This window comes from Egretta garzetta, unplaced genomic scaffold (assembly GCF_000687185.1).
Source record: "Egretta garzetta isolate BGI_Z169 unplaced genomic scaffold, ASM68718v1 scaffold356, whole genome shotgun sequence".
NCBI classification, from domain to species: Eukaryota; Metazoa; Chordata; class Aves; order Pelecaniformes; family Ardeidae; genus Egretta; species Egretta garzetta.
In genome coordinates, this window is record NW_009260019.1 from 157394 (window position 1) to 183740 (window position 26347).

Below are 26347 nucleotides of genomic sequence, written 5' to 3' on the forward strand. Positions count from 1 at the left end.
TCTTGCCTTTGGTCTAGGCTTTTCTGAGTTCCTCTTGGTTTCCAGAACATCTAGCCTCACCCTTTCCATTGCTGGCATTTTTAAGGTAAGGCGTGGTTCCTGTGCTAATACTAGAAGGCAAGTACTGAGTTACCCCTAATGGGCCTCATGTGGTGGGAGCTTTTTTAGAGCCTTAGAAATCATTTCTCTCCTGTTACTTTCATTCTCCTTGCACAGGAGCTTGATGCTTTGCCTTGCAGCCTCTGCAGTCTTTTGGTCCCTGACAGCAAGGGACAGAGACTAGTGGCTGTTCTATAAAAAATACCATTAAGGTCCAAAGTTTGGTGGGGTCTGGGGTAGACTAAAACACGTGGGCCTCATGAGCACTGGAGGGTGCGGGAGGGAGGAGGGGTGAGAAGGGCATGCTCTTGCATCAGGCCTGGATATGAACAAGCCCCTTTGAGGGGCTTGGTTTGAGCTGTCTCTTTAACCTAGTTTGGCGCATTCTCCCCTCCTTTGAGGAATCCAGCACACATCCTTTTGAGCTGAATGGTGACATGTGAAATTTGTCTGATCCAGAAGCCACAGGATTCCCATGTAGCCAAGCTGTGCAGTCAGAGGACTTAAAATCCCAGATCCCAATTTCACAGGTCATTCTGTTTCTAGAAATTGGTTTTAGAACTCTCTGCACATGGAAGAATGTGCTGATGGAAATTAGCAGCCTGGCATCTTGATCTAGGCTTGAGCTGTAAAACGTCTCATGCATATCTCCTCAGGTCCTGCCTGGCCACTCGTCATGTTTTTTTGTTTCCACAGGAAATCTGCATTTTATTCCTCGCCACACGTTTGCTGGGAGACCGCCTCAGTCTCTTGAACTGGCTGGGCTTTGCTGTCTGTCTGTCAGGAATCTCCCTTCATGTCATTCTCAAAGCCATGAATTCCAAAGGTGATTCTGTTTTAAATCCCTTTCTGTTTCTCTGTAGGCATTTTCGTAGCATCACTAGGAGCTGCGTCTCATTCCAGCTCCTTGCCCGCGCCAGGTCTGATGGGTACTCTGGCGAGTTTGTCACTAAATGGGTTGTCTGCATGCAGGTGAAAAAGCACTGAAGCTACACAAAGAGGCCAGCTCTGACCCTGACCGGGAGCTGCTGCTGCACCACACTGAACATGGTGAGGAAGAGGAAGAGGATGTTGAAACCCCACTGCAACACTGACTGAACACGAAGCACAAAGCCCACCACTCGGTTCTTACCAAACCTGCCTGACAGCAGTCTGGGAGGAAGGTCCAAGGGTCCCTGTCTGTGACCACCCAGAGGAAAGCCAGGGCCTGGTGAGAGCGTCCTGCTGCTCTGCCACAGTGTGGATCCGTAGATGCTGCACAAGAAGCAAGCGATATCCCTTTCATGGAGAGAGACCTTGGAAAGCGAGCCCTGGTTCGGTGGAAGTAGAACAGCGTGGTGAGACTGGGAAATGTCATAGAAAGCTTATTAGGGAACCCCGAAGGCTGTATATTGAGAGTGCAGGTCAGGAGCTGTAGAATGAGCGTGGACATGTCTGGGCTGCAGGCTGAGTGGTTCAGGCATGATTTTAGTGTTGTTTCAGCTTTGACTTCAAAAGAGAAGGCAGATGTACCTTCCCATACTTCCTTTACAGTTCTGCTAAGTAGGAACTGCTGTCTTGGTGGGAGCAGATGACTATATATAAATCCATAGCCTTGTCCCAGTGAGAAGGAGCCTTTGTGCCTGGTGACCTTCGTGTTCTGTTTGCATAGTGAGGAGAGAATTAAATGCTGGTATTTGGGACCAACTGAATATAGCCAAATGATGATGGTTGGAGGAAGGACAGGGATGCATGAGTACTTCTGGCCCTACAGGCCAAGGGGAGAGAGAGCAATATCACGAGAGATCTAGCTTGAGCAATAAGCTTATCAGAAAGTATGTAGGTATTTGAGGGGGGTGATTTTTTGTTTTTTAAATAAACTTTTTCTGATTCCCTTTTGTCTGCACATTATGCACCTATGCTTCATCAAGCAGAGGTCATTTGTCTTCTGAAATCCTTTCCTTTTAGACCCACGCTGACCTTGCTACTCCATGCCCGATTGTTTTTGAGGCCTGGCATGCAAAATCCTTGCCCATGAACAGGATCCTTGATCTCTAGGACTAGGGGGGTCTTTGTGCAACCTGTCATATTTGTGCCTGTCAAGAAAGCATACTGACTTGTCTGCCTTCATGCGTGAACAAGACAATGTAACCTGAGACAATTCTTAGTATTGAAGCTTTTTGTAGGAATCTTATTTCCTTGTCCCATTGGACTGGATCAGTTAGTGCTGCAGCCATGTCCAGGAAAGGGGAATGGTGCAGGATTCAAGACGTGTCTCCTTCTTTTCTGCTAAGCCAGAGGTGGTGTTGGGCAGATTGCTGTTTTTTTGCATGGCAGATTTTCCATCTCTTTGAAAGTTTTGTTTGATGCTGGAGTTTTTGGAGTGGACATAACTTGAGAGAGCTTCCCAAAGGGATAACAGTGCAATCTTGCTCCTGAGAGGAGCTGGGTATTGAAGTGAACTTCTCATAATCTGTTTGAGAACCTGAACCATGTTGGCTAGACTGGCCCTCTGTTGATCTTGCTTCATAATTTTCAGATATGAATTCTTTCTTGCTGAGTTTAATCAAGAGCATGTCCTGCAAAAAACTGAATCATAGAATCCCAGGTTGGAAGGGACCTCAAGGATCATCTGATCCAACCTTGCTTGTCAAAAGCACGGTCTAGACAAGATGGCCCAGCACCCTGTCCAGCTGAATCTTAAAAGTGTCCTGTGTTGGGGAATCCACCACTTCCCTGGGGAGACTATTCCAACTGTTTCTGAAGAAAACTGTTGTTAATTATGGTCATCTTTAATGATGTTCTGATAGACACTGGTAACTTGCTTTGAAGCAGACAGCAGGTGGTGCAACTACCTCATGTAAAGCTACTAAACCAGCAGTTCCAGGCCAGGCTGGCACACCAAGGGATCTTGGGCATCAAGGAGGATGCCTGGAGCTAAGAATGGCTTGGTCTGTCTCTAGCTGGATTTTCCAGTAGCTGGGATTTGTCATGCTTCCAGCAGGATTCACCCTGTTTACCCTACTGATAGGAGTAAGCCCCAAGCACTGAATACTCTGTACTTGATGGGGGGCAGTGATGCTTTCTGCATGTGATCTGTGTTCAGCAATAACTGTGGCTGCTCTTTGCATTACACTTTCCAGTCTCCTAGAACTGAACCTCAGGCACCCTTCTATTGTGTTAAATCTCAGGTTGGGATTTCAGTTCTCTGTAAATCCAAGGTAAAGGCAACTTTGTTCACAAGCCAGGATTTGCACCACATCTGGAGCTTGAAGGTGAAATTTGATTGTGGCAATGCAAGTGCTCGTGAAATGCAGAACCCTGTGGTCTGTTGCTTCCAGTCTCATCTCCTCTTTAAGATAGAGGGAATGCCCTAGAACATGGGATAGTGCCCACACGTAGCATTTCTGATCTAGACACAGCTTTTTGGTGACAAATATGCCACTGGCATTCACTCCAGTGAAGTGTGCTTAGAACAGCTTTTGGGACAAGCAGTTGGTTCTGCACCCTTCCCTGGGATGCTGCCAGCTGCTTGCCTCCAGTGAGGCTAGGTAGATCTCTGTTTCCTTGCTCAGTAAAACTTTGATCCTTTCAGCGATAAAAGGTAAGAGAAACCTGGAAATAAGAATGTAAACGTGTGCACTGCTTCATGATTTTGCAACAGCGTATGGTACAGGTAGTCAGTCCAGTGCTTGTGAGACTGACTGGGCACCACTCGTCTTGGAAAGAATCCTGCTCTAGCTCCTTCTAGTATCCAGATAGGAATGCAGAGGATCTCTGTCCTGTTCCTGCCCGTGAATTTAAAAATCCCTTATGCAGAGCTTAGTGATAATTAATACTTGATTTCTCCTTGAGATTCAGTGGAGGAAGACGTTTTCCCCTAGCCTCCTAAATCCAGGCAGGGATCCTGTGGCGGAAGGAGGTTCATGGGCGGGCATACTCCACAGGTGCTTCTGTGGCCAGCGTGCAGCAAGGAGGCCCTAATCCTGGTCATGATGAAGTCCTGCTGCTGCTTTTCTGGGTCTGCAGTGCTAGGATGGAAAGGTTTTTCACTCAGTGGCAGGTTGGGACTTGCTGAAGGTGGTCCTGCAAAGATTCCTGCCTGGGACTCTTATCCACGAGATCCTCTGCTGCTGGGAAAGCATTGCTGGTTTGCGGGCTTTATATGACTCTTCTCTGCACAGTTCTCTCTGCAGAAACCTCACAGGAGTAGAGTTGACTATGCGATGACTGCCTGTGTGCCGAACAGGCAGGATCTGTATTTGTGCCACTCCTCTCTCCCTTCATCCCTCCAACACTTGCCTTTCTATGTCCCAGCGTCTTTTAGGAGTAGTGCAGGAATGAGGTTGCTTATTAACTCCCAGTAAACACCCAGTAGCTCCTGTGGGGCTGTACCTGGGACTCCACCTTTATCCCTAAAATTGAATCAGAAGGTCAGGACTAGAGCAGACCCAGTGTCAAAGAAATCAAATGTTAATTAGCTTGTGTGTAACTGTGGTTCTTTCTGACCAAGCGCCTGCTGTGTCATGGACCCAAGAAACGACGTGGCTGCACAGCTAGCTGTGTCCCCAGTATCCCTCTTACTCCTGCTGCAATATGTGTAGAATGAGGGTGCTACACCACCACAGCAGATACCCAGTCGTGTTTAATACTTCTGCTCAGCGTGGTAGATGCTTCTGCACATGCTTGTGGAGCAGAGGTGACGGGACTTGCAAATCCCAGGAGAGGGAATGCTCTAAGGGTTTCTGAAAACTACAGTGATGCTTCCCGTTCTCTCAATTTCACCTTTTTCCATCTTTTCATTCTACCCTGTGGGTGGAGCTTAAGAGCTTGCAGGGGGTTGCCTTTGCACTTAAGAGTTGGATTTTTAAATTATGATGTGCTTTAAAATAATTAAAATGTAAAAACATTTTGTTCAGGTTTTTTATTCCAGAGGGTTGGTTTCTGCATTCTTTTCATAAAAAGAAAGGAGGGAGAACACACGCTGACAATCTCCCTATTCTGGATGATTTAAGGAAAAAAATAGCAACTAGATCTCTGTATTTATGGATGTTTACCTTTTTGGGGTATGTTTGTAAGTTAATAGTGTTGGGTACCAGGTTAGTTGCTAGAGGTAGGTGATGAGTTCAATAGCAGATACTCAGGAAGAAGAATGTGGAAAGGAATAGATTGTAGGCTGCATCAAACATCTCATGATGCACTTCTCGGGCTGTAAGGGATGAGGAGCTAGCAGTGAAGAGCTGTGCCAGCAAAACTGGCCAAGATACAGAACTCAGAATTCGCATGTCCAAAGGACGTTTAGACTCTAAATAACTGTTCTGTTTGGAAAATCTTGGGACAGATGTCCCAATGGGAACCTGAAGAAGTTACACTTTCCTGCATACTTGTGGGAGATTAACTTAATGTGTACATGGCTTTCCTACTGCTTTGAAAGTCCTTTTTCGTCTGTTTTATGCTAGAACTACTCCTGCCATTCAGATGAAATGGCACATTGATTTAGTAACATCATTTGGGATAGCATGTTCCCTGCTGGCCAAGGCTCCAGAGTGTTGGAATCACAAGGTCTAGATTCAGTCAAGCTTGCTAGAATAAGGTGGGAAGGGGCAGCTGTTACACAGCATCTTCAGGACTCATTTGAGGCATCGAAAAAATTGCATGATAACTCATCAGAGAGAGAAGGCACAAGCCCCTGGGTGGGCATAATTGGAAAATGCAATTTCTTCTTGAGCCCAGATTGCCTTGGGAGTCTAGTGCAGAGTCTTCAAGTCACTTTGCATATGATTTAGCCACTGAATCTCTGTTCCTTTAGCGATTTAGCCACTGAATCTCTGTTCCTTTAGCTTCTACTTGAGCAGCTAGATCACGGATTTTATGATAAGCAGAGGTCTGTTTGTGTACTAGCCTTGAGTCAGGTCTCTGTGAGGGGAAGGCTCATGGGCCGGACCCAGCACACTACAATAGACACTGTTCACCTTTGAGCACCTCATTCTACAAGTGACCAAAACAGGAATGCTAACAAAACCATGTGCCCAGCAAGAATGCTAGACATACGTGCCCAGCTATGCGTTCAGGACGTGGTCCTGCCCTTTAGTTGAAGAGAGGATCTTCTTGGAGTCCTATTGGGAACGATGCAGCTTGACCAATTTTGAGGGTCTCCTGAGGCCTCTCTACCACAGCTGGGTGTTCTTTTAACATCTGTGCATCGATGTGTTTGAGCAACAGTCCTGGATCTCAATTGCTTTCTCCAGCCTGGAGCGGGCTTCCTGGATTCGATATCATCCCTGCTGAGATCTGTGTGCTGTCATGCACTCCCAGCCATGTGTGCAGTGTTAGCTGTAAAGCTGTAATTTAAGAATGGAAATGCACCTCCTTTGCTGGAGTTTCAGAGCTCCAGCATAGACGTTTGCATTTAAAAACAGTGTAGTGTTGGGTGTAAATGTCACTGCTGCAGGTGCCTGAAGGGTTACCAGACAATAAGCAATGAGCAGCTCTGCTTAAGTCTCTTCATCTTCCTGCCATTAACTGACCAAACAGAGGGGAATTTGCACTCTAAACTGTTGTCGAGTGCTTGGTGTTGCCTGGGAAACCTAGAAGGAAAATGAAAGGATCCTATTGTTGGTAGGTTTATCTTGCTTTCGTAACAGCTTCTGGTGAGAGCCTAAACTTTGCAAGGGAGGGAGCACAGTTCCCCACACCCTCTGTGCCAGCATTGCTGTTCTTGGTCCAAGATCTGCTTGCTCCGCTTTTGTTCACCCACATCTACTGTGTCTGTCTGCTTTGCATCCCTCCTTCAGCACTGGCAGGAGCACCATGATGGGCAAATCCTGTCATTTGGGATGAGTGGAACTCACCACTTGCAGTGACCTGTGTCCCGTTCTCCATCACAAATGTCAAGGCTCTGGCTGAAGGAGACGCAGAGGTGAGGCATAGATGGCAAAATGGAGAAGCGGTGTTGGTGCCTTGGGGAAACAGACAAAGGCTGCCTTTCAAGCAGTGAGGCGCAGCGGTCCGGTTGGCCAGAGCAGTCTTTCTCGGCTCTTGGCCCCTATCCATTGCACCTCTGAGACTTCCAGAAGCCCTTCCATTCCCTACATTTGGAAAAGCAACAAGTTAGGGATAGAGTGTCTGTGATGAATGCTTTCCTATCACTTTTTGACCTTCCCTGCTGCTTGTTCCACCTGCTTTTACCTTCACTGACTGCTGTGTCTACGAAGCTCCTCTCTGCTCCAGAGCTTCACCAGGCTGCAGCTACGTTGGCTCTGAGGCTCACCTGGTGAGGGCTTCTGGTGGAGGCTGTCACACGGGGCAGGGCAGAGCACTATTCTTGGCTGCGTTAGTGCTCGCTCTCAGCAAGAAATGTTTTAAAAACGAAGTGGAAGCACTGGCTGTATGGAGAGCCACAGGAGAGCCTGTCTGAATCCACCGTGAAGCTGACAGGGATGTTCTTTGTTCGAAGGGCCTGGTGCTCTCCTGAGTGCCCCCTTCCTGGGACTCTGACTCCCTGAGAAATCTTGGTGCTCCAGCTCTGCCTTGAAGCTCTCAGAGCAAACCTTGGTTGCTTGCATTTAGGTGTACCTGATTTTTCAGGCTCAGCCAGTGCAAGCAGCAAGTTTAGCACAGGAGATCAGTGAGCAAAGTAAAAAGGCTTTGGCAGGGGTCCTTGCAGGAACTGACAAGAAGGAAAGGGTAAAAGCTTTGTGATTCCTTGGGAAAATGGCAACTCCCCTGGGGCATGGTGTGGGGTTCCTTTCTGTCCACCTGGCTCCCCTCCCCAGCAGCCTCGGTGCCGAGGGGATGGGTCCTCGTGGGAGGTCACTACCAACTTCTGAGGGTCGATTCCTGGAACACGTCTATAAAGAAGGTGGGTGGGCCTCACCCCCACTTCTGCTGAAGCTGTAGTCCTGCCTTCAAGCTGAGTCACCCGGCACCTGGACGTGGTCTCACGCAGGAGCAGGAGTAGGGTGCTGGATGGCTTCTAGGGAATACGGTGGAGTTGTGGGCAAGCTCAGGAGGGGGGGTGGGACTGTGTGCTGATGCGGGGTAGCGCAGCAGAGGAATAAAGCAGCAGCACAGCTTGTCTGTTGAGCACTGCCCATCTCGCTTGAATGGGCACTAACGGTTAATGGAAGGAAGAACCTCTTCCCGCCCTCTCTCGTGTAAGGAAGAAACCCTACTGTGCTCTGAAGATGCCAGAAACAGAAAAAGAGGCAAGGATGAAGGACTTAAAGGAGGAGATGGGAGCGCTGCAGCAGTGGCTCAAAGAAAATGAGAAGGCACAACCTTGCAGTGATAGCAGTGAAGTGCAGACTCTAGGCATGAAGGGGTAGGGTTGGAGTCTGCTGAGGAGACAGGGTAGAGGTACGGAGGGGGTGGTAGTGGCGAGCGGGAGCTGGGAGTACCAGCAGGATCCTGTTTACCTCTGGAAATAACCTTGGGTGGCTGTGCAGCTCTTTGGCTTTATAGAGACGCAGTCAAGGCCTCTTGTTGCTGAAGCTGTTTCAGACTTGGATTGGTGCAGTGGGACTGGGAGCACTGGGTGAGCCTAGGCCTGTGTGCAGGCACAGGGCTGTGAGGTCTCCTGCCTTTAAGAGGTCCCTTTGTGCCACGGTGTGGTCTCAGCAGCCTTTTGAGAGGAGCGATGAAGCTCATGGGTCGTGCAGGCTGTTTTCTGACGAGCCCCGTTTTCTGAGTCGGGGGCTGCTTTAGGGGGGGATGGGAGAAGTTTTCTGTATGGACGATCACTGTGTGGCACAGTTTGGTTCTGCCCCCCCTTCCTCAAAGGAAGAGTGTGAAGGCTGAACGCGCCGGAACCTCTCTTGAGCACTGCAGTGTTGGGGAGACCTGCGTGTGCGTGCAGCGGCGTGGGCGCACGAGCCCCTTTGCTGGGGACAGCACACAAACACACACGTTCGTACCGTGCGGGCCTTCCCCCATCTGTGCGGGCCCACGCGCATGCGCTGACACAGCCCCACGCAGGAAACAGAAGGCTGCGATTGAATATTGATGGTGTTTGAGCCAATTAACCAGCGGAAGCAAAGCTGAGTGAGTCTCAGAGGTGCTGCACTCCTTCCGCAAACTCTGTGCTTGCCTCTAACACCAGGCATTCACAGTGCGCCCATTTTGCCCCCCTACCCGTTCCCCTGGGAGACATCTATTTGGAGACATCCTGAGGGCTCAGGGAAAGTGTCCCTGCAAACCCTTTGCGCGCCTCTGCCCAGGAGAAAAGTGCCATCAGCGCGCTTACTTGGGACAGCCAGCCTGGCTCCAGAACACGTGGCAGTCGCAAGGCAGAGCAGCAACACGGCGCCTGGACCCCAGCAGCAGGCCTGCCTCAAGCTGTGCTCATTTCTTGTTTCAGCGGAATCTCTGTAGTTTTTGTTAGGATTGGGGAAAGGGAAGTGTGAGGTGCGGACAGCTGGAAGGCTGGTTCCCACCCGCCCTGCCTGGGGCTGTGAAGGGCTCGCATTCATCTGTGGTCTTTGCAGTAACGGATGGTTGCCCCTAACTCTGCACCCCTGCTTCTGCACTGAGGCTCTCGTTTTTTCATCACTGGGGTATGCAGGCTTTGGTGTTCACAGCCCTGGGTCTCTGCAGGCCAAAGCAGCTGAAAGAACCCTCGCTCCCAGTCTGCATCCCGCACTTGGCAATGGCTCGCTCTTCTGGGCGCTAACCTGAGGGGTTCTGTGACCTGCACTTGCGTGGGGAGTCATCTTGGGGGGGCGAACTGTTTGCCTTACTTTGTGTTGGGAAAGGTGATGCAGCCAAAACCAGGCTCTGTCTGGGGCTTGGGAGGGGGGTGGCGCTTGCGATGGCATTTGCTGCTGAGGGATGAGCTGTGCTGGGTGCAGTTATGCCTCCTGCGAGGAGCGTGCTTTTCGAAGAGGACAGGTAGCCATGCCACTCACCTCCTTTCTCCCAAATGGTCGTCTTGTTGCCAGAAGCCAGAACGTCTGAATGCCTGGTGGGGCCTTTGTTGCCAGCCTGGCCCCTCAGGGGAGCAGCCTGTACCTGCCCTTGCTCTGGACCTTGCCAGGAGCAGAGGCTGCTGCCAGCTTCTGGCTGCTTGCCCAGTGAAAAGTAGCAGAATTGACCATGCGATTTTTAATGAAAATCACAAGCAAGAGGCAGCCAAGCCCTGTAATTGCACTAATTGCAGCCATCGTCATGACCATGCTAAGAGCCACTCTCCTGGTCTCAGCTTAGTGATTCTTCTAACTCCATGTTTCAGCACCTCCTCTGCCCCCCCGCACGAGGCAGACTCACCTGGCACATGGACATAATTCACTGTGTAAAGGGAGCTAGAAGGTGTTATGTCCCTGCTCCTGTGGAGCTGCTGCTTTCTTTCTAGACATTGAAGGTCTTCAGTGGCGCAGCAGGGAGAAGGAGGTGGAGCTGGTGCCGGCTGTGAGAGATGTGTCCTGCACAGCACTTTGCTTGCAGGCTTGCATTCTCCCTCTGTGTCAGAAGATGAGATGGGTCAGCCTTGGCTCAACAGGAGTTCCTGGACTCGTGGGGAAGCAAATGTTCATCTGTCCTGAGCGTCTTGGGGGAGTGGCAAAGTGTGTGTTGGGAGGGGACTGTGTGGCTGATGCAGACAGATGGTATTTTGCCTTATCCTGCCCTGCAAGTTGGGAGCTAAGAGTCTGTTTCTCCTCCCGTGTCGAGTTGGAGATCACAGGGTAATTCAGGTGGGAAGGGACCTCGGTTCTCTACGCCAGCAGGGTCAAGTATGAGATCAGACCAGGTTGCTCAGGGCAGGTCTTGAAAACCTCCAAGGTGGGAGACTGCACAGCCTCTCTGGACCCCTGCTTCAATGCTTGACTGTCATCATGAGGAGGAGGTTTTCCCTTATCTAGTCTGAACATGTCTTTATAGTTATGCCCATTGTCTGTCATCCTCCCACTGAGCACCACTGATAAGAGCCTGGCTCTGTCTTGGCAGATAACTTCCTTGTAGGTACTGACAGATTGCTATAAGGTCCCCCTGAAACCACGTCTTTTCCAAGCTGAACAAGCCTCCCTCCCTCCGCCTTTCCTTACAGGACAAGCGCTTCAAGCCCTGAGTACCTTGGTGGTTCTCTACTGAACTCCCACTAATTTGTCCATGTCTTTTCTGTATTGGAGGCGGAACCTGCATGCAGCATTCCTTCATGGGGACTAACAAGTACTGGTACAAAGGGATAGTCACTTCCCTTGATCTGGTGGCTGTGTTCCTCTAACGCAGCATAGGATGCTGCTAGCTGCCTTTACTGCCAGTGCACACAATGTTCAATGTGCTGTCTGCTGCTGTTCTTTTCAGATGAAGAGTGGGAGAGCCAAGGGTGATGCCCCAATACATGTTTCAGTCTACTGCCTTGGCATGGACACTGCAGGGGTGTTTCCTCCAGAGGGAAGAACTGCAGCCCACTCGTGAACCTTCAGTGATCCCATCCAAGCCCCAGGTGCTGGAGATTGGTATCCACAGAGAGTCTCAGCTTTGTGGTTGGTCAGGAATGAAGATCCTGGGCTCAAGAAACCAGGTTGTGGGGAAAAACAGGGACTGGAGATCCCCATGATCTTGAAAGCTCTAAGCCCCTTAGGGAGGAAAGAAAATGGGCATGGTTTTAGAAACTTCATGCAATTTTGGAGGATTTGACTTGCAATTTTTGGTATGCTAGGGCTGGTGACGTTGGAGCCAGGACTGCAACAGGAGGGCTTGGCTGCAAGACAGCTCTGTCACTGTTCTTTGCAGGGCTGATGGTGGGTTGTCCAGACTGTGAGATGGGGGCAGGCTGGTCTTGCTAGTAAGCTCTGCAGGCAGGGACTACTCCCAAGTTTTAGGTTACGTACAGCAGGTTCTGAACCTCTTCTTGGCCTCTGCCTATCCTGTGGAGATAGATACTGCTCCTGCCCAGCACTCTCTCTACCAGAGTAATTTCCTGTGGGAGAATGAATCCTGCAGACCCAACAGAGCTTCTGCCCTGGGACGCAGGTCTTTGACTTCCTTCTGATGCTGCTGAAGTTCTCCCCATGTGCCCTGTCTCTCCCCGGGCACTTGGCCTTAATGTGCCAGTGCCTCCCTCAGTGGCCACAGCACCTGACCCCACATCTGCAGGGTGGGGTTGGATTCCCCGTGTCGCTCTGATACTCCTGTACATCTGCTCTCCTTTATTCATTCAGCAGCTCACTCTTCCAGTTGTGCTTGGGTCAGAGGCTGCAGCTGCACTCCCCATCCAGCGGTGCAGTCAGGGGAGGCAATTAGGCACTGGCCATCTGATAGGCTTGGTGTGGGCGGCAGGGACAGTGCAAAGAGAAGAGAGGACATGGGGAGAGGGCTTGGGGGAGTATTCTTGATATCTCTCCTTGCAGCAGCCTCACAGGGAGGGGAGGCATTGCTACAGCCAGGGCGGACCCTGGCCAAGCCAGCAGCCAGTCCCATGTAGTAGTGCTGCCTGATGCGGGTTTGGGCAGAGGCAGGCCCAAACTGGCAACCACTGATGTTCCTGGGTCTGTCCCCAGGTGCCAGGTGAGACCAGTGGCTGCTTGTAGACCTGGGGTGCCTGGGATTGTTCCTGCTGTGGTCCAGTCACGTGGGGACATGATGCAGAGAAGCTCCCTGTTCCTTGTGGGCGTCACGGATGCCTCCTGCCACAGTACTGTCCGTAGCTTCTGCCTGCAGTTCCGTAGATTTTCAAGGCCTGAAGCGACTGTTCATTGATCCATGGCCCCTGTGTAAGTCCGGGTGAGAAATGCCATTTTGCCTGTAATGAACCTGCTGTCTCTCAGCCCATGCATCTTCCATGACAGGGTGGAGGATGTGAGGAGGCAGAGCAGATGGCACTTCTGGGGTAGCATGGCCCAGTGCCGTGTTTCCTATTTACATTTTGCTTGACTACAGGCTCCAACCTCCTTTATTAACAAAGTTAAAGAGCCCTTTCACATCAAGTATTTTTTCTCTGTGAAGCACTTCTAATCAAATCACCTCTCGGGCTCCCTTTTTGGCGAGGTAACGGACTGAACTCTTATTCTGTCCTTGGCAAGTGTTTTCTCCAGCCTCCAAATCGCATTTGTAATTATTCTGTGCATCCTCCATTTTTTCAAAATCCTTTTAAAGATGTGGGCACCATATCTGACTCACAGTGCCGTGCAGGGAGAGACCTTGCCAGTCTGCTCCCACTCATCACTCCCCATCCATGTCCTCTGAGCTTGCTACCAGCACATCCCCTACTGAGGGGGTACAGGAGGTGAAGGGTGCTCTGTGTAGAGCAAGAAGGACTCTGAGGTGTTCCCATGAAAGACTAACTTCCCCTCTATTTGATGCTGGCCCAGGTAGGTCAACCCTCTTGTCATCACCCCCTGAGGTTCTCCCAAGGCACTGTCCCTCCAGGTCCGCAGTTACTGGAGGATAAAAAACCAAGAAGTGGCAGGATTTTGCTGGCAATTGCACCTACTGTTATCCTTTTCCCATCATTATGACACTACCCCTGGATCAGCCACCTTCCTTACTGCCACATTACCCCCAGAAAGGCAAATGAAGGGGGGCTTTGAGCAGAGAAGAGGGGGGAAAGGCAGCTGGCCAAGATGGGGGGAGAAACGGCACAGAAAACAAGGAATGTGGATGATTAGAGATCACAATCACAGAATGGCTGAGGTTGGAAGGGACCTCTGGAGGTCGTCTTGTCCAACCCCCCTGCTCAAGCAGGGCCACCTAGAGCTGGTTGCCCAGGAGCATGTCAAGACAGCTTTTGAGTGTCTCCAAGGATGGAGACTCTGGGCAGCCTCTCTGGGCAACCAGTGCCAGTGCTCAGACACCCTCACAGTGAAAAAGTGTTTCCTGGTGTTCAGAGGGAAGCCCCTGTGTTTCACTGGGCACCACTGAAAAGAGCCTGGCTTTGTCCTCTTTTCACCCTCCCTTCAGGTATTTATATACATTGACAAGTTCCCCCCCAGGCCCTCTCTTCTCCAGGCTGAACAGTCCCAGCTCTGCCAGCCTTTCCTCACAGGCGAGGCGCTCCAGTCCCTTCGTTATCTTTGTGGCCCTTTGCTGGACTCTCTCCAGGATGTCCGTGTCTCCCTTGTACTGATGAGCCCAGCACTAGGCACAGTACTCCAGGTGTGGCCTCACCAGTGCTGAGTAAAGGGGAAAGATCCCCTCCCTCGACCTGCTGGCAATGCTTCACCCGGTGTGCCCCAGGGTGCCATTACCCTTCTTTGCGGCAAGGACACATTGCTGGCTCATGGGAAGGTGCAGGGGGTGTGCAGCTAGAAGGCACGAGGGCAAGAACTTGCACTGTCTAGGGCTGCAAGAGGGTTTGCTGGGGCACAGGACCCACACTAGCACAAGTCGCCCTACCACCTCGTCTCGTGCTTTCCAGCCTAGCAGAGCTGGGTAGTTGCTTTATCTATCAGAGCGCCTTGCATTAGCAGGCAGTAATTGGCACCTGTTTTACAGAGCCTGGTTTCAGTTACTGCTGAATGCAGCTCAAACTCCAGAGCCGGGCGATTACATGGGGGAGGAGCGGCAATGCTCGTGTTTACTCTGTCTTTCCACCAGGTGTTCCTCTTCCCCCAGGGATGAGGCGCTTTTTGCCTTTCTTACTGGTGCCTTGAATCTGCGAAACTGCCAGCAAGGGCTGCATGGGAAGTGTGACAGCGTGCCTGGGGAACGCAGGGGACAGGCGTAGCTGGCATGGTGCTCAACTCTGTTCTTCCTCACGTGGGTGCTTCTTACAGAAGCCTCTACTACAAATCCTTCACTGAATGGCGGGGTAAGAAGATGTGGGAGGGAACCGGTCCTTGTAGGTGGTGGTGTTTCCCCAGCCCCATGCAACAGCAATCCTGGGAGCTTTCCCAGACTTTCCGCCCAGCTATACATCTCTCTCTGGCTCCCACTGCATCCGCACCCCCCTGTATGCTGGGCCCAACCCCCTTCTGCTGCCATTCATCATTTCTGATCCAATAAATTACAGCGCTGTTAAAATGCGCAGGGAATTGTTTTTTGTGTTTTAGAGCCGTGAGTCCTTAGATTTCCATTTGTTTAGTGGGTGATGAATGGAGTTGTGGTTGGTGCTGGAACCATGCAGATGGGCAGGGGAGCTCTGGCTGCAGAGCGACTGCCGCTCCCTCCCGCAAGATTTGCACCAGGGGCCTTATCAGCTCGTGAGGCAACAGCAGCCTGGGGCTCCCCTTTCCAACACACTCCCTGGTTTGGTTCATAACAGGGGTCAAGGGACGGGTTTGGAGGGGCTGTGTCAGAATGTTCAGGCTTTATTCCTGCGCCATGGGGAGAGTTTCGTGTCTGATGTCTGGGAAGGGGGAGGGAGCTGCTGTGTGGATGCCAATTGGTTGTGCTACAGAAGCGGGGCTGGGGGTCTCGGGCCCTGCAGCTCCCTGAAGGATTGATTCACATCGTGGGTAGGAGCCCTAACATCAGGGAATGGGGATAAATGGAGATCTTCAGCACAGAGTGAGGGCAGCAGAATGAGGAGGAGGGCTGGTATGGGTGGCAGAAGCACAGAGGGCTGGCTACAGGCATCTGGGGAAAGACTGTGCTGGCATCCAAGGAATGCTGTAGCTCAGTGGCTTCCTAGCTGTGGGAAAAGTCCTGCTTGATGCTGGAAGTTAGGTGGCTCTTTTAAGATAGTCATTGCTAATAGCGAGGTCCAGGACTGCTGGGAACAGGCACCAACCATCCCTGGGGAGGCTGGCCCTGAGCAACCCAGCGTACAGTGATGGGGGAAGACGCAATGTGCTCAAGGTGGCAGCTGTTGCCCAGTGCTGAGAATGGCCCTCCTGAAGACGGTGAGGTTTTTTACCACTGATCCACATGTGTTTCTGTGACAGTCAGTTCCTCTTCAGCCAATGCACTCTTTGCTGCGTCCGTGCTGCTTTTGCCTTTCTTCTCCCTGGTAACCTGGAGGCAAAGGCTGCACCAGCACCACAATGCTTAAACTGGGGCACGTAGTGGACCTGTGGGGGCATGGCCATCACTGCATGGTTTGCTTCCTTCTTTCTCTATCTGCCTGTGCTCTTGCAAATATAGTTTCAAGTCAGTCTTGCAGCACTTTGGACCCATCTAATGGTTTTGTCACTGGATATTAAGCTTCGCTGCGTGGCTTTTGTCCCATAGTTGAGTCTGAGTCCTGCCTTGAGCAATAATAAAATCCTGATCTAAGCGCCTCTGCCTGCACTGATGATGCATTTTAGTTTTTTCCCTCTTCCCTGTCTCTTCAGGCTGCAGCTGGGAGAAGCCTGTGAGAGGCCCCCAGCTCTGTTCTCCTGCTCCGGGGCACAGTGCAGCAGCCATTCGGCTGCCCTGTACCTCCAGCACTTGCATAAGTGGCAGGAGTAGGCACAGAAGGAGTTAAACAGTGCTGGAAAAATTGGTATTTAATCCATCGCTGTCCCTTCTAGCAAACCTAGATGGGAAAATGCCTCCCTGTTGGAAACAGCGCCTCTCGGAAATGGAAATGCAGGATGGCTGGGGATTAGGGTGCCTATCACTGGAAATGGGTTTCTTATCGTCTCTCTGAGCAGAATTGGTGGGACAGTCTCTGAAAATTGAATTGCCTTCCCTGTTTCTGCCTCCGCCATTACATTACTCCTGTGTTCTAGCTTTGCCCCTCCCTGCCCAGCCTCTGGCCCCCCTTGTGCTCATCCTCAGCAGAGCAGGGGCTGCCCCCAAGAGGGTGCGTGTCTGGGGGGGGGGGGGGTCCCCAAAGGAAGGTGGGCAGGACTGGCTACAGCTGGGAAGATTCACCCTTTGGATTCTTCAAGGCCAGGAAGATGTAGTTCCTCTTTCCAAGCTTCCCTCTGATCCTGCAAGGACAGTGGTAGCCTGGCAGAGCCTGGTTGAGGGCAGCATGAGTGAAGGTGTGGAAAGATTCGAAGACATCAGGCACAACTGGAAATGAGAGCTGGTGATGAGGAGCTGGGGGCAGGGCAGAGGGGAGGCAGAGGGGAAGGTGAGAGTAGTTGGAACAGATCAAGGAGAGGCCAGGTTGAACACATCAGAGCAGGCATGAGCGTGACTCGCTGTGAGATGAGGAGCAGCCTGAACCCTGTGTCCCTGCTGTGTCAGGTGGAGGCACCTCTCTGCCATCGGCGCCCAGGCTCTATCCTGGGATGGCCAAGGTGGCTCTTCCAGTTCCTCCTCACAGTCTCTGTTCGTGGTTAGAAACAGCCCACACCACGAACCCCAGCCAGCCTGGACCCAGCCCTGCGTTGTCCCCAGGTGTCCCCACAGAGCCTGGGCAGCTCACTACTCCCAGGCCCAGAGCAGGTTGAACACCTTCTCGCTGTGCGGACTGCAGACTGCAGCCAGGGGCGTGGGTGTGCTGGCTGTGGGTGGCCAGGCATAGTGCCAGGGATTTCTTTTAAGGTTTTTGTTTCCAGCTTTTGGTTTGGGGCTAATTCTGTTTTGCTGAGCTGTATTTTACCATAGGTTGCCAGTGCCTGATTTCATCCTCGTCTCTGTCACAGTATAGTTTGCTGGAGGAATTTCCCATGTCTGTTGAGTTAGCCATAAACACCAGAGGTGCTGAGTGGCTTTTCAGTGCATCCAACTGCAGTCATGGTGCTGCTCCAACACATGGTAGCTGCTCTTGATTCTTTGTCTGCCAGAACACATTGAGTTTGAAAATAAAAGATATTCAGGACTAATTGGGGAGTTGTTTGCTGTTCTTACAAAGCTGCCGTCTATGGTTAATGGAATCTGAAGCAGAACTCTTTCAGAATTGTCTCTTTGCACTGAGCCAGAATGCTTAAAATAATTGCTGGCCATCAGGGCAAAGCCCTAGCCAAGGGCCTGGTTCCTCTTGCAAGAACAGGCGGTGCTCAGGTGGCAGAGGCTCACTCTGCTTTGCAAAAGGGTAGAAGTCCTCCCTTCTTACTCAGGTGCTGTTCTTGCCTTCTGCTGAAGGACTGACCCAAACTGCTGGCAAATAATGGGGAAAAGTGCTTCCTTACACACTGAGGGACCACTGCAGCCAGGTCTAGCCACATCGGAGGGGTGAGGAGCCTTTACCTCTGCAGCAAAGGAAATGACAGACAAAAGCATTATGTTATTTGAGGACCCTGTTAAAGAGCTAATTCCTGGAGTGGGATGTAGATGTGCTCATTGATCCCTAGCAGCATCTGCTCTTGCATGGGAGGACACGGGTTTGTTACGTGTGACACAGGCTCAAGCTGAAATGGTGCCCTGGAAAGCAGGGACACGGATGGGGGCAGGCCAGTGGCAGCCGCAGAGCAATCCTTAACGCAGTTTCAGAAAGTTTACTTGTTTCCAGCCCTGTGTGCTTCTGCACAGCCTCAGACCTGCCCCATGGCCTTGTGCCTGGAGGATGGAGCCATGGAGTTATCCCAGGAGTGTTTTGCAAGGGCGTTGTTTTCCCAGCTCTTGGTCCAGGGCCCGGTTCCTTGGTGTCCTGGTCCACCCGCACTCTGGGAAAGGAGCGGTCTTGGTGGGGGCCAGCACAGAGCCACCCCTGTGTTACCCGTGGGTGTGAGGGGTCACCCACCTGCACAAAGCTGTGCCTGGCCGGGATGTGTATTTTGCCCTATGGGGCCATCACAGCCCCCTGGGTGTGGTCATGTGTTTAACAGTTTTTCCAAAGCAACTTCTTTTTCGTTTTGGGCTAAAACTGATAAATCAAGGTGACTTTGGGGAGAGGAATAATTCCTTTTGCAGGATTTGCATAATCCTGGCTGGTGATATGATAATGGTGTTTGTTAAAGACAGAACACAATGAATTAATACTGTTAAATTGCTGCTGCAAAATGCAAAGCAGGTAATTTACTGTGCGTGCAAGGAAGAGTGTGAGTACAGCAGGCACGGCTGTGGTAGCACCAGGCACAGCAGACTTGTTGCCGCAGGCACAGCCAGGGTGTAAGCACAGGGTCAGCAAGAGTTACCCCTCGTGCTCTGCATGGCCGTGGCTAGCTTGTCCGGGGGAGGATTACCTGCTTCAGTCCCTCTCTCTGCTGTCATTGTGGGGTTGGGACCTGCTTTGTCCCCCAGATGATTCTGGAGAGCCAGCTGCGCAGGGCCAGTCCCTGCTGGAGGAGGGACAGGGTTGCTGAGGGTGACGTGCACCGTGCTGGTGCTGAAGGGACCTCCAGGCGCAGCAATGCCTGGCGGGCTGCCCTGGTGAGGAGATGGGCCCTGGCACTGCGCTTTTTTGCCACCTTGTCCACCCCCGGCAGCCAAGGGACTTTGGTGCCATTCAGCCCCTGAGGGGTTTTCCCTGCCCTGTGAAGAGCAAAGCCAGCCTGGAGAGCTGCTGGCTCTAGCCCCCGTCCCCAGCTTTCACCTTGCACGTCCAGGCTCGGCTGAGGGAATGGTGCTGCTGGACAGGCCGGGAGGAAGAGCTGTGAGGAGGCAGAGGGAGGGAGGGAGGCTTGGGAAGGGCGCACTGGTGCCGGTGCTGCAGTTCCATCCTTGCCTGCCAGACCCCACTGGAATCCTAATGCACTGTTTATCTCCGCAGCTCCACAGCTCCATCAGAGGGAGATGCTGTGCGGGAGCCAGAGCGGGATTTCAAGCTAATTGGATTCTGTGTCTCTGTGGTTTCCCATGTAGGCAGGCGACAGGGATTAGTGCAGTGTTTCTGAGGAACAGAGGAGAGCAAGGATGACCTGCATAGGGATTTCCCCCTGTGTAGCCCCTGCTGCTGGCTTCAACAAAGGATATTTTTGGACAGGCTGTCAAGGTTGCAAGGCCCAAAGCAGTGTGTCCCCACTCTGTGGCAGCATCGCTGTCCAAATCGCTTGTGGTCTTCCTAAATCTTTGAGCTAGGTGCAGTGCCCTTCCTGGGGAAGGAAACAGCTCAAACACCTCCTGAGCCTAAGCAAGCTTGACAGTGGTCTGGTCTCTCCTGCTAGCTCCATGTGGGGGGACCAGACAGGGAAATCAAAAAAATGGGGGCTCCTGCATGCAGCCAGTCAGCTGCCCGAGTCTGCTCCCCTTTCCCTCCCCGCTTCGCTTCCCAGGCCTAGCTGCTGGCTGGGAGCAGCGCACATTTGAACCTTCTCCCTTCCCCCAAGTTCCTAGCCTTGTTCTAGAGCCTGTCAGGGCGGGAGCAGGATTCACCTCATTAACACAGATTTATTCCTGTATAAACATTTCATTCCTTTAATTGCAAAGCAGTCATACTGCAGGCAGCAGCGGTAATGGCTCGGTTCGCACTGAGTGTTGCGACAGTGCAGCAGGTGTGTGAGCCCACAGCGTGGTACGTGTGGTGCACGGCTGAGCACACTCGCAGTTATGACATGCCATGGTGCCTACGTGCGCGATGCAGGATCAGCCAGGCTGGGTAAGTGTGTGGCATGAGCACCGTGCTGTCTCAGCAGGTCTGTGGTGTCCCTAGTTCTGCAGTAGGGCCGGAGTGTTGCCCGCGCTGTGCAGAGGAAGGACAGAGGCCCAGAGGTGCCCAGACCCTGACCGTACCGGCAGGGGTACCAGGACATTGAACGGGCCCATGTGTCAGCAGTGCTTTGCCCTGTGCCCGTGCTGTGCCGTGCACATGGATGTCATCCCCTTGCTGTGCACCTCGAAGTCTTCCAGGGTGCTGGGTGTCCGGTGTCTCTGCTGTGCTGAGGGACAGCCCTCAGGCACCTGGGTGGTGGGATGGAGTTCTGGGGCATCAAGAGAAAGGCAAGGGCTTATCAGGGCCTCTTGGCCACAACGGGGTGTGCCTGGGGCCACTGTTTCACGGCTCCTGGCACACCGGTACATGTCTTGGGCTCCCTGATCTGTGGAAAAGCATATTTCCCAGGTCCCGTTGCCTTGCCAGGTTCAGTGCTTGCTCAGACAGCACAGACTGAGCCATGAAGAAAACTGAGGGTGGAGAGAGGGTCTGAGCCTTCCTGTCTGGTCTAAGCCAAACCAAGGGGACATGCTTCCACCACTAGGGCCAGGGAGTGATCCCCCGAGGAGATCTAGGATGTGGCCTGTCCCTGCCCTTGTCACTCACTCCCCACAGCACTACCAAAACGCCACCATCTCCCGAAAGCTTCCTGGCAGCCCCTTTCTGGCAATAGAGAGGCCCTGGGGCCCCGCTCAGCCAGGCACCGGTGCAGGAGGTTGCACCCGCTCAACGTTGTCTGCTGGGCTCTAAATGCAGGAGTGGCGGGTACTTGCCAGCCTGCTGCTGCAGTTCGTGGTGTCAGTTCTCCCACATGCTCATCCAAATGTTAATTTTATGGACGCCTTTATAAATCCTGCCGCTTTCCCCTGTCCACGGGCTACATAGATTTCATCTTGTTGAGAGGTGACACTTCTGGCCTTTGGTACCAGGCTATCAATTTAATACTCTGAGAGTAATAAAAAACATGGGACCATATTAACTCACGATTAATCTGCTGCTTCCTCCTGTAACTCTTTCTCTGCCATCTGAAATTGTAGGATGCTGAATAAGTGCCTCAGCTGCTGGCAGAGCCACAGGCTTGGGAGAGCAACAGCCAGTGCCAGCCTCCCAGCTGGAACAACTACACAGTTTCCAAATTGTGAGTTGCTCTTCTCCTGCTTGCCAAGAAGATGGAGTTTCATACCCACCTCTCCGTTAGACCTGGCAAGCTGGAGAAATGCTTGAATCCCACCTCCGAGACCCTTCCATGTGTTCTGAGCAGGGGACACCTGCAAGTCTGCCAGCCACACAGCGTATGGATTTGCCAGGCTGAAAGGAAAGGCTTTTCTCTGCTCGCTGTGAGACAGCCTTGCTGCTGACGAGCCTGGAAGAACACGTTTAGGTCATTCCATCAACGTAAAGGTTAAATGTTTAGCTGCAGCTATTGAAAACAAAGCAACCACAGCAGCAACAACAGCAGCAAAAGAATTGGATGCCTTATCAATGTCTGGATGTAAGATCTGCATCTAAGCACCTACCAGGCACAGCGCACTGAGGTCCTCACTGGACAGTGCCCTGTGTCGAGAGCTCTGTCTTCTCGGCACTTTTTTACCTGTGGGCAGCTGTGCAACAGCTCAGCCCCACTTCACCCTAGTTGACAGCTTTGCAAGATGGATTTTTGGACTCGAATTTTTGCCTGGGGATTTTGAAGAAGCGCCTGATGTTTTTAAGCATGTCCATACGATTTCTGCACTTTCTGCTGATTAAGAGGGCCTCTTTATGTTGTAGCCTTACTTTCAGCCACTCGGCCTCTGTGAGAATGCCAGGGGCCTACTCTGAGTTATCTGAGTATAGGTCTTTTGTTGAGTAAGTATGGATCTGGAAGAGTCATTTCTCTCTACCCTGCACATCCGCTGTTTCAGTAAGTCAGTAGATTTCTCATACATTAAACTTGTATTGTTTTGCAAAAAACACTTCATATTTTAACATCGTAAAGCAGGTTGTCTTTTGGCCAGCAAGGCTCACAGCCTTCATGACTTCATAACAGCTTGCAATATGCATATTATTAAAAGAAAGAACTAAAACCTCATCGTGATACAATATGTTTAACAGTCCCATAATGCCTGAATTCCCTCTTCCTGTCACATTTGTGGGCATGTCACAGCAACCATCCTGCTGCCAGGCCATTGTCTGGGCTCAGGCAGTCCTGAGCCTAGATGGCAGTCCCATGCCTAGAATACCTGCAGCATCCAAGGCAAACAGCAAGAGACACTTCTTTCAAGATGTAGTCCTCCCCGCGCTCTGTCTCTCTATGTGCCTTTCCTCATCACTCCGCCTGATGGCCCAGGGTTGGAGCTCTTCCAGGCTCTTGCTGGCATGGTCTGCCTGTGATGGGGCCGTTTGTGCGTCAGCAGTGCTCCAGGCACACCCTGCCAGACGAGGGGGCTGCAGGGGCCTTTGCTGGCTCAGGAAGGGTTATTCGGTTTGCAGTCCTGTCTGCAGCATCCAGAGAAGCTCCAGGTGCCCAGAGCCCCCTCCTCCATGCCCAAGGCCAACTCTTTGCTCCATGCAAGGAGACAACGGCTCCTGGCAGCACCTGTGGAGAGCTGTGGAGGGCTGTGCTGAACAGGTCTAGGTGCTATGGCTGCCCTGCGCTGGCAGCCGCCACCTCCTTGGAGATGGTGCCAGGTGCTGTCAGTGGTGCAGGCTATTGGCATTAGGTGCTGGTCTGTGCAAACTGCCCTCTATACCATCACCCTTTTTCTGTTGGTCTCTGGCAGTTGCTGCCCCTGTTAGGTGAGCATATGATCCACTACAATCCACAACCAGCTGGCCCCAGTGAAGAGAGCAGCACAGCAGACTGATCCATTGGGGGGACTTCATCAAAAGGCTCGGTGGGGAGCAGCCATGTGACTCTGCTGGCTCATAAACTGAGCTCTGGCGTGATGTCTCAGCCCCCCCATGCTGCTGTGCATCGGCCCGGCCACAGGGTGCAGCCAGATGAGGTGGCTCTGGGGTGCAGGCACCCAGCGAGCACCCAGGTGCCGGCTGAGCTGTCACCTGAGTAGCAGCAGCAGATGGATGTGGAAAGCCTTTAAATTCAGCACATGATCAATACTAAACTGATCTTCTGGAGTCTCTTATAAGATTACCCCAGCCTCATGCATCCAATTGTAAAAAAATCACTCAGCACACAAGGGAGATGTGAGAAACACTGCAGGCCCCATTTAGGATGCACAGAGCCAGAGTAAGCGACTTCACAATTGTTTCTTGCAGTAAATAATTCATCCACTTTACATTTGGGTTTATTGCTACCCCCACGCCCCTGCCTCAGTTCCTTTCTGCCCGTTTCCCTCTCTTGTCCTGCAGTTCCGGTGCTGGGTAGTTCCTGTCATTGTGATTCCCTAACACACACATGTGCGCGCTTGTACACACGCACACAGAGACAAATCTGTCCCGGTCTGACTTTTACCAATTGCCGTATCAGGGAGAGCAGTGCTGGGGTAGAGACGATGCTGTTTCACTGCGCAGCATCAGCAGAACTGAGCTGGGCTCAGTCTGGGCCCTGGCCTGGCTTTGCCACCCTGGTGTCTGCCCCAGTGCTGCTTTCGCGTGCTGCCAACACGCAGAACTGTTTGGAATCCATTAACAATGCTAACAGTATCTCTGTACTAATTAGTAATGCCATTTCCACCAACTCCCTCTCTATGACACACGTTATCAGCCAGGCGCAGAGTGGGGGCCGCAGCTGATGCGCAGAGAACAGCAATGGAGGGGCAGAAAGCTGCTCTGGCATGGGCCGGGCTGTGGTGGGTACTCCTGGCCCTGGCGCCCACCCGGGAGCCCTGGGCTTCCCCATGCAGTCAGAGCCAGGGGGGACGAGGCAGCAGCTGGATGTGAGCTGGTATGTGGGGCTTGCCGCATCTGGACTAGGGTGCCTGGTGGGCTCTGCCCTGATCACACACACGCTTACCAGTGTGGGCTCTGGTGGGCTCGCCGAACCAGATGGCTCGTGTGGCGATGCAGGTTGCTACAGCTGCTAAGAACAGGTGGATGGGAGTTCCTGCCATGGGATGAAGCTTGTCTGGGCCTCTCAGCTGAGGCTGTTACATGCATCTCTGAAGCCCTTGGCAGCACTCTAGCTCCTGGGGCATCCTGCTTCTGGGAAAAGACCAAGTGGGATGTGTCTCTTTGAGTTGAAAATTGTTGGAGTCTGGGAAATTGTCAGGAAGAGCATCACAGCTGCTTGCCCTGTCCCTGTTCTGCTCCAGGCAGTTGCTTCTGGCCACTCTGGAGACACAACATGGGCTAGAAGGACTCTTGGGCCAGACTTTTGCCGGTCCCTGTGGAAACCATTTTGATTGTGTCTGGAGCCTTCCTGCAAGTGCACTCATTTGCACAGGTGGGTGCTGCGAGGCTCTGATCCCACCTCTGGTTCTGTCCCGCTCTGATCGCTGTGAAGGGCAGGACAGTTGAGATCATGGTGGCTGTGGCCTGACCTGAACTGCATCTTCAGGACTAGATCCTCCTCTTAAGGTGCTACTCAGCCATCTCCACTGGCTCTTTGGACACTCCTTCCAGCAAAGCAGCAGGTGACCTTTTGGAGAGAAATGAACCCAGCATCAACATGGTATTTTGCTCGCTGTCTCTTCAGGATCTGTAAGTATAGGCCGAATTAAAGTTACTCTAATCCTCTTGCTTTGAGAGGTGCCCGCAAGATCCCACCAGCTGGGAGGCAGTGGCTGCTCCGGGTGTTCTGGCTCCAGGCCATAATCCCTGGAAGGCCTCAGGGGCATTTCCCAAAGTGCCCCTCAGGGACACGGCTGGGCCCTGCGCTGCTGAGCGCCCCGGGCACGGGCTGCTGTGCCAGCTTTGACCACTGCTGCTCCTTGCACAGGAATCCGTGAATGTGGTGTCTCCGTGCGAGTCCGAGGCCCCCGAGTGTTAACGCTCCCAGCAGCTCCGGGTGGGCACCTGCACGTCATGGGTGGTGTCCCCAGGCGTCACCTCTAAGCTGTGCCAGCAGACAGCAGCCTGTGGGCCTGGGGCTGCACACGGCTGCGTCGGGCTGAGCTGACAGGCCTGGCGTGAAATAAGATGAATGGGCTGAAGTTGGTGAAAATGATTCTAATTTATAATCTGCTGCTTTGTGGAGCTCCCCAATTAATTCTCTCTAGATACATAAGTAGGCCACATGTTTGCTTTGCTTCAAATGTAATAAACATTACACTCTGTCCCCTCGTTCGGTGCTGGTTCCTGTCAGAGCATCCGTCCCAGAGCTAATTCCTCACACCTGTCTCCCAGGCTCCTGGGACCTAGTCTGAGCACGGGGCGGAAACGCCAGGCTCCGGGAACCCTGTGGCATGGGGAGATAAATTGCTGATCAAAGGGCCAGCGCACGGTGCCGCTGAATATTTAGTCGCAGGCAAGGCAGCCCAGCCCGCTCAGGAAAGGGCTTTGCTTCGGAAGAACTGTTTGCCTGGCTCCGCTCTGCGGCAGCGAGCAGCTGGGGTGGGATGGGGTGCTGGGATCTGCGCACCCTCAGGCCACAAAGGACTGGCGAAGGGTGATGTCAGGGGGGGTAACGCCAGCGGGGAGGCTGTTCTCTGCAGCTGGATGCCAGCACAGGACTGCTTCAGGACTGAGCCGCTGGCCTCGTGCAGGAAGAAAAGTCTCTGCGACTGGTGCTGAGCTGGCACCCGCTGCCACCTTCGGGGTAAGGGTGCTACCTGCCTCACGTCATGTGCCCCTCGCTGCTGCTCCTGCCCTTCCTGGGGCTACGGGGCAGGCGTTGAGCACAGCCTCTGCTGTGGAGCCAGGCCAGGAGCTGCAGCCCTGTTGCCCAGATCTCCTGGAAAAGCCAGGAAGAGGTGGGGAGGGTCCCAGCAGGTAGGGGGGAGCCTGCCTGGGACATCCATGGCCCTACAGTGTCAAAATGCCTAAAGG

The 26347-nt window shown here is 52.5% G+C and overlaps 1 protein-coding gene and 1 long non-coding RNA gene across 2 annotated transcripts in view; both read left to right on the forward strand.

Moving 5' to 3' along the window:
- Positions 1 to 9056, forward strand: part of SLC35C2 (solute carrier family 35 member C2) — a 10573-nt gene extending 1517 nt beyond the window's left edge. Inside the window, 3 exon segments of the mRNA XM_035896139.1 lie at positions 1 to 85; positions 796 to 925; positions 1072 to 9056. The exon segment at positions 1 to 85 is cut by the window's left edge and continues 19 nt beyond it. Coding sequence (XP_035752032.1) covers positions 1 to 85; positions 796 to 925; positions 1072 to 1193 — 337 coding nt within the window. The 3' untranslated portion in view covers positions 1194 to 9056.
- A 186-nt stretch (positions 9057 to 9242) lies between these two features.
- On the forward strand, positions 9243 to 25955 carry LOC118452495. Its single transcript, XR_004842265.1, has 3 exons — positions 9243 to 11558; positions 12576 to 12798; positions 21460 to 25955. It is a non-coding gene; the product is annotated as an uncharacterized LOC118452495 (long non-coding RNA).
- The last annotated feature ends 392 nt before the right edge of the window (positions 25956 to 26347 follow it).